This window comes from Rhagoletis pomonella, unplaced genomic scaffold (assembly GCF_013731165.1).
Source record: "Rhagoletis pomonella isolate Grant_MI unplaced genomic scaffold, Rhpom_1.0 Rhpom_scaffold_00006, whole genome shotgun sequence".
NCBI classification, from domain to species: Eukaryota; Metazoa; Arthropoda; class Insecta; order Diptera; family Tephritidae; genus Rhagoletis; species Rhagoletis pomonella.
The window spans coordinates 54901522-54916289 of NW_023458560.1; the positions used below are offsets into that span (position 1 = coordinate 54901522).

Below are 14768 nucleotides of genomic sequence, written 5' to 3' on the forward strand. Positions count from 1 at the left end.
CAAAACCGGCTAAATCTAGCCGGAAAACGGCTAAAATGGCAACGCTGGCGGTGAGAGAACGAGCGAGCGATCGAGTGTTCGCTGAACGAAACAACGAAAAGATCGATGTTTACACGGTCGCTAACCGCCCATGCATGCGTCTACCTTTTGTTGGCGGCTGGCTTAGTTGCTCTCCACTGCCCCAGCCACAGCTAAAGCCATTAAGTCGGCAGTCTACTTATGCATCTGGCTGGCTGGTTGGCTGTCCGTCTGTTTGCTTGTCGTTGCGAATGTTTTTACTTTAATATGGCAATCGAACCGATATGTGCGCTATATGCTGTGTATGTATGTGTATTTATAATCAATGTGGCATGGCGTGGCGCATGTGGCACGTGCTACAAATGCAGCAAAACACCGCACACATCCTGCCGCTGATGGTGGATGCTGTAGATGCGTTGGTGACGATGGTGGTTGATGTTGAGATACTAAGAGCGCGTTGCTCTGTTTGCGGCGATCTTCGTTGATGATCATCAATACGTTAAGGATATTGTAAAATGCTCATAATGATGTTGATAAAGAACTTGGTTAGTGGTTGATTTTATGAAATTGAAAATATTCCTTTCGCTTTCTTTGTTTTGGCTTTGCATCCAGCTGGCCCGCTGGCTGGTAGGCAATGGGGATTAACGGACGATCGGAAGTAAGTAAGTATGTAGGTACCAAGTCACATACCTAGCGGCTTTACAAATATCCTTTTAGTACGTGCTATGCAGGGAGAGGTGAATTTGCTGGTGATGGTGGTGGCTTGCTGGTACTGCTCAAAGGATCATACTGCACAAAAATATGTACATTTGATTGTTTGCTCTTTGTATCCGAGGGGGTTGGTAAATATACCTATTTCTATGCTCCCTGTATTAGCGCGTTATAAAACTTCAAGTGATCGTAGCGCGTTGCATCATTCGTATACGGAACTGCAGTTGTGAAACGTGCGATGTGGCATACGGATGTTCGTCGCAAAGCAGTGATTTTAAAGAATTTATTTAGAGAAGTAGAAAAATTGTGAAATTATTTTGAGAAACATTTTGTGTGGCAAAGTTGTGAAAGCTTGAAACTGTGATCTAAAATATCAGCGTATTTTGCTGTGAAAGCCCTTTTAAAGCAGTGAAAGTTTTTAGCGCACGAAATTATATTAGCTTATGTGCCTTTACACATAAGTTGGCAATGGATAAAGTCAATTTTAGCAAATGTCCGCTAAAGAAGCGTCCAATTCTGATGTTGACGGTGGAAGAGCGGAAATGGCAGCAGCAACCAGAACGCGAGGATTATTTGGATCAAGGTGAGTACATGCTTGGGTATCGCTGAAGCTAATTATTTTATGGAGAAGTGTATGTGCTAATAAAAAGCGTAAAGCTTTTCTTAAGAGCGAAGATTTGTTCCATCAGTGAGTGTTTTTTTTTGCACGATCGTGAGCTTGATCTAATTTTATATTTTTGTAGCACTTAAAGCCTTTGATTAGACGACAAATTTCAGGAATTTTATTTTTCTTATGTTATTTCAAAACTAGAGATTACACTTCGTGGCACGCATATATTTATTCTAGTGGAAAAATACCAGATAGTCCACGACGATCTACAAAATATTCTCTTAATTTAAGATACAGTTGTCGCTTATAGCCCATTTCCACCAGAAGCTTAACTGCAGTTAAGAGCTCTGATGAGCGATTAGTCAATCGAAATAGAGCATCAGATTCGATGGTGTACTTTTAGAGACTTTTAAGGGCTGGTTTCTCCAACTCAACGTAACTTAGCTTAGCCACTTTTCGGACTTAAGTCAAAAGTTAGCCTACGTTTTACACAGCTTATTCTTGACTAAGTCAACTAAGTTAAGTTGAGTTGGAGAAACCAGCCCTAAGACTCTTCAAACTTAGCGCCGTTTTTGCAATTTTGGAAAAAACCTAGTGTTTAAAGGGCAGAAACATTTTAAAACCTACTTGAGCAAATGGCACTTAGCCTTCTTCACAACTCAAAATTTCTGAAGATTTAAACGAATATTAAACGAGGCAGAATTAAGAAAATTAAAACATGATTTTAAAATGCTATATACATATATGTATATCGTTCAGTACTTTATTTACCATTCTTATCCCATTCACTTAAGCTGCCTCCTTAAACCAATAAACTCAATAATCTAATTTCTACCTGACTGCACTCAAATTTACTTAGCATAAAAGTTTACATATTTAGTTTTCTCTGGTCGAAGTTCGTCATAAATAAAAGTATTCTATTAGGAATTTCAATAGGAAAAACTACGACAAAAAACTGCAGAACCTAAGTAGTCCAAAAAGCTCCCCACGAAAACGTTTGCATTACCAAAAGCTCAACGGATTACTTGTTGAAAAATTCCCATCGGCATGTCATAGCGCCACCGAAAGCTAATGCCCGTTGTTATGCGATAGAGCTCTATGAACTCAGGGCATCAAGCAGAAGCAATTTTTTTCAAGCAAGGAACAGTGGACTACACTCCGATTGCAAACTCTAAAAGTAAGCCCAAACGACAGTATACAGTAAATTGTTCAGCAAACGTCGAACTTTCATGAACCTTTACGACTCAGTCGCGCCCTGCTATCTTGTGATACTTCCAAGAGGTAAACTCGGCCTTTAAGCGATAAGCAGAGAAAAGTCACTTAAGCTTCTCGATGCTAATTTCCCAACAGATCCTGAACCGTGATAACGGTCCGGTATTGGATCAGTGAACTAACCTATTTCTTCTGGTAAACTACTAGATAAAGGGCCCCTGCTTTGAGCGATCAAATCTTTTTAGCCTTTTATGCATCCGTAACAGTTGGAATTATTCCTGCAGAACTGAAAAGGGTTGTGGAGGTATGATGGCAGATATGCACATACCGAAAATTCTTTGGACTGCAAGGTCAACGTTTATTTTCAAGGCAGGAAAAAACTCTAATGTACCTTCGAAGCTTTGTCACACCAATCAGCATCTCTTCCTTTCTATTGAATGCCTTTGGGAGCCTAATTGAACTGTATAAATATAAGAAACAAGATTGCTTGGGATCGATTGAATTTGTATCAGCATGCAAAGGCAGATCATTAATTCTGTATGTAATTTTTAAGAATAAAGACTTTGAGGTTGGTGCTTTCCTCCATAACGAGATGCCTTTAATAATGTGACTAACCGCGGGATCGAGTACGACTTAGTTGTACTTATCTCCCCTATTTTCCGCTACAGCACCGGGTTGGGCACTGCCTCCGTCCAGTGTAGGGTAAGTGGAGGTACTCCGCGTGTTTAGAGATGGACAGAAGACAGGAAGCTATCCTGGAAGTCCAGTATTGAGAAGGAATTGCTTTATACTGTTTTAAGGCGCCACAGAGAAGAGTTGAAGCCACTACCAAGCCTATCTCCGACTGAAGCATTTTTCAGAGATAGGTAACTTGTGGATTAGGTATGAAGTTAAAATTATCGTGGATGCGTCGAAGATGGAGGAAGTGTAATCTGTTAGGAACTCACCGATACCGGGCTGGTGGCGACTCTCTACACATCTATATTGATTTTAGGGCTCTGGAATCGTTCTTGATACAATCGAAATTGGTCGAAAAATGCCTGGACACTCGCACGATCGCCTTGGAAGTTTTGGAAATCTATCTTATCTAATAAGTATACCCTAATATTCTAATTTAAGTTTTTCTTCCTTTCGTCTTTCAGATGAGGGACCCGTTGATCTCAGTCTCGCAGCCAACGCAGCGCCTACACATAAGCCGAAAATTTCACCCGCGCCAACGCCATACACCGCACCCATTCTGTGGCCTGATAATTCCGAACCAACCCCGCTACCCACACCACCGCCTTCAGAAAACTCCCCTGCTACTTTGACACAAAACAAAGAGGAGCTCGCGCGGCGCATTTGGGAGGAGACACGTGAGATTGCGCGCGCCTTCCCCGAAGTTTTCACGCGTGAAGAAATCGCACGCAGCTTAGCGCGTTTGGGTTACGGTGACTTTCCGCTGCCAACAGAGGATGAAGTATGCGGCGACAAGGGGTTGCCGAAGCCGGAGCTAGAAGAGCCACAACAACAGCAGTGCGATGGCATAACGCCGCCGCTGCCGCCTGTAACAGCGCAACCGCTAGATACAGAATTTATGGGCCGTGAGATCAAACAAGAGGTGGACGTCGATAATTATGCGCCTGCGCAGGAATTTAGAAATTTTAACAATAATCTGCTGAAAAGTATTGCTGAGTATGAAGACTGCATGCAGCCGCAGGCTTACGGCATACAAGCAGAACAGCAGCGCATATCACCCGCGCCGTTGCTTGCGGCACCACAGCATACACAAGCGGCGGATAATTTCTATTATGACGAGGAGCGGCACGATTTTGAGCCACAGGATTTGAGCGTGAAAAACGATTTTCCCACGCGAGGCGTGCTTCACGAAAATATAAACTTGCATAATGTGGCACGCGCGCTGCTTAGCATGCAGCATATGAGTAGCAGTAACAATAATAATAACAACAACAATAACTACACAATGCACGCGCCCGACATGCAAGAGGATCGACTCGCGGCAAACTCGCCTCAAAATGCACCGAACGCTTTAAAAATAAAAACCAACAACGATCTCTACTATCAATGCCAGCAGTGCAATAAATGCTACTCCACCTACGCTGGGCTGGTGAAACATCAGCAAACGCACGCATTTGAGAGCACCGATTACAAGATCATACGTAGCTCGGGGAATGCTGAAGCGCTATGCGTGCTGGAAGCATCTGGCGAGTTTTCCAGCGACAAGGCTGCCGCGCTCATACATTCCTCCAGCGTTGCATCCGCGCAGTCAGCGCAAAAGCCGGTCGGCGTGCCGCGCTACCACTGCAAGGACTGCGGCAAATCCTACTCCACATACTCTGGGTTGAGCAAGCATCAGCAATTTCACTGCCCCGCTGCCGAGGGTAATCAAGTGAAGAAAGTTTTCAACTGCAAGAACTGCGATAAGACTTATGTGTCGCTGGGCGCGCTCAAGATGCACATACGTACACATACGCTACCCTGTAAATGCCCCATTTGCGGCAAGGCCTTCTCGCGCCCCTGGCTACTGCAAGGTCATATACGCACACACACCGGCGAAAAGCCATTCAGCTGCCAGCATTGCAATCGCGCATTCGCCGATCGTTCAAATTTGCGCGCGCACATGCAAACGCATTCGGATATGAAGAAGTATTCGTGTCCGTCCTGCACGAAGTCATTCTCGCGCATCTCTTTGCTGGGTAAGCACTTGCAGGGCGGTTGTCAGCAGTCGTCCAACTCAACATCGCCAACATCGTCGACGGAAAATTTGGTGGCGGCGGCGGCAGCGACGTCATCGACGAGAATATCGGGCCCGACGATCAGCGGTGAGGGTGGTTTTAGTCAACAGCAGCTGCAGCAACACATGCAACGGCTGCAACAAGGCGCTTACAATGATGAAAATATGCCGGGCGAACGCCAGCAGCCGCAGTTCAATGCTGCGTCGGCATACTACTACACCGACAGCTTGGGTAGTGGTAACGGTGGCGATGAAGATGAGTTGGAGGAGGTGCATTACGGCGCGGCAGAGATGGCGTTGCAAGCGCAACACCAGCAGCAACAAATGTCGGCGCTAATGGCGACGCATATGGGTGAATATTAAATAAGTAAATGAACTGGAGAGTTGACTGGATATTCAAGTATTCAAAAGAGATACTCATAATTTAGTTTTAGTTGTAACTATAAAAGATTTTATCTGACACAAGTTAGGAACTCAGGAACTCGCTCGTAGGCTTATTCGGGAATACCAAAAAGTATGCAACAGTGCCAAAAATTAGTGATAGGGAAAGCAGAGTGAATAAGGTAGTGAGACACATTTGGTATTTGGTATTTGGTAGGTATTTATTTACTTCATGTATTTATTATTATTATAAACTATTTATTTTAACATAATATTTAATTTATTTATTATCTTTATATGACAATATTTTAGTATAAAATTAAGCAACAACCAATACACCTCTCATAATGTTGAAAAAAAAAACTATAATAATTTTGCTTAAAAAACTACTGATTATTATTTTTTAATTGATTTTTTTGTATATAAGTACTTGACGCTTGCTAATTATTTAATTAATATATCTATTTATCAATTTATTTGTATTTTAATTTAAGGCAACTAAAGTGTTCGCTTTCAAAACGAGTATGATTTCAGTCAGTTGTCTAGTCACTCACTCACATTTAGTCAGGTGTAAGTTGAGGGTATAACGGCAAACGAATAGTCAATTCGTGAATTCGTCGGTGACATACGAAAAAGTTAGCAGATTATACTCGTACCTTTAACACAAAAGGTTTTCGGAATGTTTCTCAACAAAATTGAGAATTGAAGTTTTTTGTAAAATATAAAGTCTAATAGTTTTAAATTATTTATTTATAAAAAATATATGTAGTTGAATTATTTTTAACAAACTGGTAACTTAATGGACATTTTAACTAATGGCTATGTAAGGTGCTCTCTGGGCTGTAACCTTAATTTACCATAACCGCTCCAAGCTATCTTTTTAAAACCTGTATATTGAAGGTTTAAAACAGAGCTCTGTAAAAGAAGAAGTATAAAATTGTGGAGGAAAAGAATTAAAAAAAAAAATAATTGAGGGATTCACAACGGTGTTGGTAAGTGTCGTATTGTTGTATGTGGTAAACTTTAAAAGCTTAAATAAATGTTTATAGAACTTAAAACCACAACTACATATTTTGTAACACAGTGAAAATTCATAATATGCCTTTTTTGCTACTTTTCGAACCCCCTTAATATATTTTTTAGGCGTCTAACGTTTACGACATACAAAAATACGACACTTACGACACCGTTGTGAGTACCCTAAGTAATTAAAAAAACTAGCTCGAAATTCGGACTTCTCAAAAGAGTGAAATCGTTGGCTAAAAATTTTGACTCACACCCCTTTTAACAGGAGTAAAGATCTGTAGTTAATCAACTTCCGCTTAAAGTGCATCGTAAATAATATCTCAAAAACAAAAAAATAAAGAAGAATGAACAATACTCCAGTTATACTCCAATAATAACCAGTAAAGATTTGTTTTTATTAAAATTTTTGAACTAAAAGTTATCGAATTTTCCTCCCTATGAAAACCGAATTTTTAAAATATGGTGTGATTCAATCAGACCATATTTGTTCGCAATAGGGTCGTTGTTTTGTGCGCTATGTCCATGTCTCAGTAACGTCCTTTCCGTTACCCGGTAACGCTGGCATCATTTTCGTAGAAGTATGGTCCGATGACTGCGTTAGCCCAGAAACCACACCAAACAGTGACTCGTTGTGGTGCATAGTTTTTTCTTGCGGTGGGTGCAGGGTTTTCTTTTTTTTGAAAATCGAAATCAAGCCTTGAATCACTTTTACGCATTGTTCAACTGAGTATCACTCCACGACTAAATTTGCCAAAGCCTGTAGCATCAATTACCTCAAAGAAAATTTGAACATGTCACAAATAATTGGTGCTAAAGATATGCATCACCTTTGAAATTTTATGGTGTAAAAGCATTTAAAAAGTTTCTTTTTTAAAATTAAAAAAAAATCAAGTCACTTGAATATTAAAAAAAAATAAGTAAAAACGCTTTTGTGCGAAAAGTTTAAAAAATTTTAACATGAAATTAAACAAAAAATTAAAAAAATTTAAGTAATTAAAAATTTTAATTTTGACATCCACAAAAAGTCAAACCGATTTATTAAAAATAAAAATAATGCAAACCAAAAAATCAAGCCACTCGAATATAAAGAAAAACGAGAAATGCTTTAATGCGGAAAGTCTAAAAATTATTACTTAAAAAATATCAAATGAAAAAATAAATTTATAAAAATTTTAATTTCGTTGGCATAACAAAAATGAAAACAGTGGAAAAAAGCAAACGATAATTTACAAGGCGTACTTAGCACGGTACATAGGCAACTGGCTGAGTCAGTGGGATCGTCGGTTCGAAGCCTACTGAAAGAGGTCTGATGAGGAAATGTGGTGATTTCCGAAATAGCTATCACTTCTACCATTTTTTTAAATTATTGTTGCTTTTCCTCAATAAATGTTCTTTAAAAAACGGCCTCGAGCTCAATAAAAAATTGTTGAATTTAATTTTTTGAAAAATGCTTTAATGCGGAAAGTTTAAAAATATTAACTTGAAATTAAAAAAAATGTAAGTAAATAAAAATTTTCACTTCGACCTTACTAAAAATGAAAATAATGCAAATAAAAATTTAAGTCAGTGGAATATAAAAAGATAAAAAGAAAAATGCTTTAATGCGAAAAGTTTAAAAATTTTAACTTCAAATAAAAAAAAATTTTAGTTCGACTTCCACAAAAAGTCGAATTAATTTATTAAAAATCAAAAAATGCCAACGAAAAAAAAGGCTTTAATGCAGAAAGTTTAAGGATTTTAATTTGAAATTAAAAACATATTAATGATTTTAAGTAAATTCAAATTTTAATTTCAACCTCCACAAACAGTCAAACCACCTTACTAAAAATGATAAAGTGATGCAAATCAAATTGAAAAAAATGAATTGTATCAAAATTATTTATAACCGCGCTATTTATAAAAAAAAATTAAATAAATTTGAAGTTAACATAGCCTTGTTGTTATATATTGTTGTTATATTTAAACTTTTTGTTGTTATCTCGAGTATTTATGTGTGTCGGAATGCACTTTCAACCAAATTTACTGAACTAAGAATACCCATTAAAGATATCAAAACTTACGAATACTTATTATTTTATACATTTAGCACCGATGTCTTCAACGTCTTTATAAGCACTATTCTTCACATAAAATTGAAAAAGTTAATTAATTTACTCTTAATAATTTATATGATAATAGTGCTTTTTAAGTTATTGAGAAATCGGTCCTAAAAAAAATTAGCCTAAAGTATTTCTTAACTTATTTATTTTAGTTTAAGTGAATTCGTAAGCCTTAAGAATAATGTAAAAAATAAAGTGCTGTAAAAATTTCGCCTTAGTAAGAAATCTTGAAAATAAAGAAAAACACATATCTATGTACTAAATAATTCACTATTGGAAATTTACGAAATAAAAAACAAAAAAAAATGCGTCTTCAATTCACACAAAGTGTTTTTAATGTCAAGAAAAATAATTTATTCTGCAGAAGTTAAGCAATAAAAATAAAAATAAGGGTTTACGCGGAAATGAATTAACGAAATCTAGCTGAATAACAGGTTGGTCAGTCTCTTATATCTGCACCACCTTGCGCCTCCCTTTAAGGTATATATATAGCGGTCAAAAGTTGATGAAATTTATTTTGTTTTTATTACTGACAATGTTTTTCAAGCTAAAATTTTTTTGTTATATTTTCTTTTAATATGGTTCATGCTTTAACAAAAACCATACAAATTAAACTTTCAAACTTTATATAGAACTTTGGAAAATTTCACACATTTTCATCAAAATTTTGAGCTTATTAATCAGAATTTTTATAAAATAACAAGGTTTATGAAATTTTAGTAAAATAACTGCAAGTCTTGAGCGGCTAAAAAACCGCATTGACTTAAATTTTTTTTTGCTGAGGGCGTTTGCGTTTTTTTTCATATAAATAGGCCAATTTAGGAAAACTGACGTTAATATTTTGTTTTCTGCAAACGCACTCACATTTAGTCAAGAAATTCATGGTTATATGAAAAAGAGTGCAAAACTCCGTCAACAAAAAAAAAAAAATATTAAAAATCAACGCGATTTTTGAACGCTCAAAACTTCCAAGAAATAGTCAGAATTAGTAAGATTTTACTGGAAATCGATACCGTACTCAGTTCTCTGACAATTGAGAGGCCAAAAAAGAGAGTAAATAATTTCCTCTCTCCGTCAGAAGTTACCAGTTTTAGTCCGAAGATTTTTCGCTGGTAAATTCTGGTAAATCTGTCAAACGATCAGCTGTGTTTTTGATAACCAAATTGTAAACAAAAAGAAATGTACTCTGCTAATGCATGTTGAAAAGTATTTAATTAGTTATTAAAGTGGATTGTAATGAATTGACAGTGTTTTTGGTTATTAACATGTGTAAGCTAAGTGTGTTTACATACAAAATAAGCGAAAATTTACAACCAAAATTTTGAGTTATGTTGAAGTGGTCAGAAGTTTTTACTAGAAATCTGTACAAATGTACCAATCGTGTGACAAAAGGAACATATTTAGCTACAGGTTCGATTCGTAACAGGCGGGTATAAAATAAATGTGCAAAAACATGCGTCTAAAATGTAGCCTACTTTAATCTATATTTCATAAAAAAATTAAAAAATTAGACAATATATAACACTGTGCAACAATTTCAAATGGACATTGCCTAGGAGCGGAATGATTCCAACTCAGGATGAAAGACCTAGACCCATGTGGTAAAACCTCAAAATTTTTCGGCATTCGGTCAATTTCTTACGTCGTTCGGGGTAAATAAATCAAAATATAAAACAGTAGTACAATATTCAGTTCAGCATAAATTAAAGGAGAAAAATTATTTTATTTTTGTTTAAATTACTACTACTACTATATATTTGTCATCATTTTCTGTACTAAAAATCTTGTTTCATTATTAATAGATAGAGTTTTTTAAATTATATTAGTCTACTACGGTACATTCCGTTTATCTGCCTATTCGCTTAGCTGTTTTAGTTTAGCTGCACTTTTCCGGTAGAATGCTTATTTTGGATTGGCCAGCCGGTTCTAAACTATGCAGGCCCAGTGTGGTCGGCGGGGGTTAGTAGGACGCAGTGGATGAAGCTGCAGACCTGCCAAAACACGGCACTAAGGACAGCGACAGGATGCCTTCTGATGTCGCCGCAACATCACCTGTACGACGAGGTCCATATGCTCCCCGTTAAGGAGCATAGCACAATGCTCTGCAAGCAGTTTTTAGTTGAGAGCCACAGACGTGGTCACCCAAATAGACAACTGCTTACAGAAGAGCGCTCGCCCAGGCATGTCAGGAGGCATCTCTACGAACTAACGGACGAAGTTAAGAGGTTCATCAAACATCCTTTTGACCCGACAGCTTATCGACGGGCCTTAATGGCATTCACAGAGAAGCAGTGTCCAGTTATGTAGACTCTCGACCTGTGAATGCCATTCTGGGCATACAACCACCAGACGTGACGAGACAGAGCTTCATCTGCCCTGGGAGATCCGCACCACAATAGCCCAACTGCGCTCTGGTTGCTGCAGTAGGTTGAACTCACACCAGAGCAAATTAAACGAAGATGTGCTAAACGAATGCCCGGTATGCAGAGAGACGCCCCATGATTCACAGCATCTCTTCGCTTGCCCAATGAACCCCACATTACTGACGCCCCTGTCCTTGTGGACAGACCCCATCGAGGCTGCACACTTGCTGGGGCTACCGCTAGTAGAGATTTACGACAACGATTAAACAAAACACATTAAATAAACCAATGAAAAAGGTCGAAACTGGTCGCAGGCTGTATGCTTTTGCAGAACATGTGTGTAATCTGTAATAGATATCCGGAGTAATAAAGAGAAAAATATTAATGAAAATATAAAGAAGTTACAATTTTTCAAAATGAAAACATTTTTAATGCTTAAGATATTATTTTGATTTCGCCACTAGAATCAAGATTTTAGTTTCTGTAACACTTTCCACCAGCAGTAATGGATGCTGTAAAAGATTATAGAATTTTCAACGCTCAATTCATTATATACTTACACAGATTCATGAATACGTACACACAATTTACTCATTGGCTTAAAAAAAAGGATTCTATCGCAAAAAAATATTGCGCCAGAAGCAATCAACACAATTCACTAAGACTATGTTGACTATGATTTTAATCGAAATTAATTGCAAGAATAATCATTATTATTATTATTTAGTACATATCGCATTGTGGTAGAAGCATATCGCATAGCTGTTGTTATTATTGTCGTTGGATTTATCGGCAACTCGTGTGCCGGCGGCAGCAGACAATATGCCGAAACAAACACAATACAAAATACAACAGAAACAAGTAAAAAAGTCTAAGTTCGGGCGGAGCCGAACATTAAATACCCGGCGCAAGTATTAAATATATGTTTTTTCACCCTTCCGAAACCTTCCGCTAGATGGTAAGCCGAGGTGTATCAATTTTGAGTAAATTAGCGTCCTTCAATTTCGAAATATTGAAGTTTCAAGCATTTCTTAAATTTACCGTTATATGAGAATCGGCCGTTATTTTAGTCCGATTTCAATAATTTTCAACGTTTTGCTTACACGTGGCAAGTACAATAACCATACCGAGTTTGGTACAAATTGGTAGAACGGTTACCGATATACTTATATGTGATCATAAGTGGGCGGTGCCACGCCCATTTTCCAAAATTTTACCATAAACGTATTTCTTGGTAAAGAATTGTTGCAAGCATCAATTTTGAATAAATTATCTTCAATATTTAATGATTTATCGAAGATTTTGTATTTCTCTAAATTACCGTTATATGGGATGTGGGCGTGGTTATTGTCCGATTTTAAAAAGTTTCGGCGGTTTTTTATGCTGTACCAAGGCCAACAACTGTGCCAAGTTTGGAAGAAATTGGTGCAGCGGTTACCAAGATATACACATGTAACCATAAGTGGGCGTGGCTACGCCCATTTTCCAAAAATTTATAATATTCTTATTTTTCGTCTAAAAATTATTGTAAATATAAATTTTGAGTGAATAATCTCCAGTAGTTACTAAAATATCGCAGTTTTCGTATTTCTGAAAATTACCGTTATATGGGAAGTAGGCGTGGTTAAAGTCCGATTTCGCCCATTTTCAATGCCAACCTACCTTGGATTAAGGGAAACCTACATACCAAATTTCGTTGAGATATCTCAATTTTTGCTCGAGTTATCGTGTACACGGACAGACGGACAGACGGACAGACGGACAGACGGACGGACAGACAGACATGGCTTAATCGATTTCTTTTTTCATCCTGATCATTTATGTATACATTTGTCTATATCTATCTCGATTCGTTTTGGCTGTTACAAACAACCGTTATGTGAACAAAATTAATATACCCTTGTGCACAAGTGCGCTCGGGTATAAAAATCACGGAAATCAAAAAACCTGAAAGAACGAACACACACACGCGCACACTCACGCCAAACAGGCGGCTGCTATGTGCGACATTGTTTTGGCAATGCAGCTGCAACATTTGCACGCCACATGCAATTTATGTATGTATGTAAGGATGTAGGGGCAAGCAGCCAAACAGACAGACAGCCAAAACAATATTTAAACGCCGATCCACTATCGGCCATACTACCACGTGTGGCGGCAACCAACAACAAGCGGTTCCAAATCAGCAGACATAATAGCAACAACAACAGCAACAATACTACCATAGTTTTATCTGAAAAGTAAGTAATAAACAAGCAATAGTGGCGGCAGCAGCAGCAGCAGCATCAGCGAATTGGCGACAAAGTGGTCGCGCAAAGCGGGCGCACATGCATGCGGCAAGTTGTAATTGTGGCGCAAGTTGCGCGCAACGGCGGCGGCAGCGGCCGGCTAAAAGCGCTTATTGCGATGAATCATCGATTTCCTAGACTTTGCTTAGCCGAAGTAATGGCAAAGAGGTAAAATAAAATACAACAACAAATTTAACAGAATTAAAGCAAACAAAAATTTTGACTAGCGTCGCCAAAATAGTCGGAAATTGTTGTATGAAACTTCAACAACATAAAAATAAAAATAAATATTAACGAAGTTTGTTGCTGCCATATTGTTGTTGGTTGGAGGCAGGGAATGAAATCGTAACCAAAACCGAAACCGTAACCGTTATTTTGACTTTAACAAGAACGAAACCAAAACCGTTTCAAGCACAGGAACCCTTTTCCAATCGATTTCGAGAAAATTACAAAATTCAGCTGCAGGATCTGGCAACCACAAGCCTGTTTTTCTTCAGTAGCATAACCGTGCCGCGTTACACGTTCAGGAACCCTGCAAACCAAAGTTCTCGAAATCTTAACGAAATCTTTAGGAGTATCTCATTTCTCTAACGATTTTTTACGAATCTTCGAAGAAATTTGTATGAAGTGGTTGACACGAACTTGTAAAGAAATTTCTATACAAAAAATTAAGAAAATTCTGGAAGAAATTCTTCACATACCAGCATTATTTTCGTAGCTTTACCGATTTTCTTCCGAAATTTCGTAAAAGAATCGAAGTGTGTACAGTTTATTTCATTTTAGAAAATTCGGCAAAGAATCTGATGAGATCTTTACGAGTTCTTTAAAATTTCTCTACAATTCAGAATACTCTGAAAAAAATGGATTGCAGGGAATTTGTTTTCAAGTCGGCAAGTCGGTTGATATTTATTTGAATTGACAGCTGTAACGTAGGTGATAGTCAATTTTCGCTTCAAGATGGCGTCGTCAAGGAAACAACTTGAGATATTCGTCTAGTTCCCGTACGCACGTGAATCTGACTCAAAATTTGACTAAATTCTGGAGAACTGGAACAGACTAGATAAATGTGATCAGCTGTTTTAACTTGATTATAAAGTTCCCGTACGACTTCAAAGGATAAATTGATATCAAGTCGATGGTCAAGTTGTAAAAGTGCGAGTGCTATTAAAAAGTGTGATTGTATTGCAACATGAAAATAGGTTCGTCATTGTATAATATAAAAAAAAACAAGCTCTACTTTGCGTTTACACGTTTAAAAAATTAGATACACAATTTTCTGGGGTGGGCTTTAGATTGCTAACCCCGGAGTTCAGCATTAAGGAAAAT

At 37.7% G+C, this 14768-nt stretch overlaps 1 protein-coding gene across 1 annotated transcript; it reads left to right on the forward strand.

Annotated features, from left to right (window-relative positions):
• The first annotated feature begins 953 nt into the window (after positions 1 to 953).
• LOC118740977 (zinc finger protein 354A-like) lies at positions 954 to 6037 on the forward strand. The gene is made up of 2 exons (XM_036472751.1): positions 954 to 1312; positions 3694 to 6037. Exons 1-2 carry the CDS (start codon positions 1198 to 1200, stop codon positions 5646 to 5648), a joined length of 2070 nt encoding a protein of 689 aa, XP_036328644.1. The 5' UTR covers positions 954 to 1197; the 3' UTR covers positions 5649 to 6037.
• Positions 6038 to 14768: the final 8731 nt, after the last annotated feature.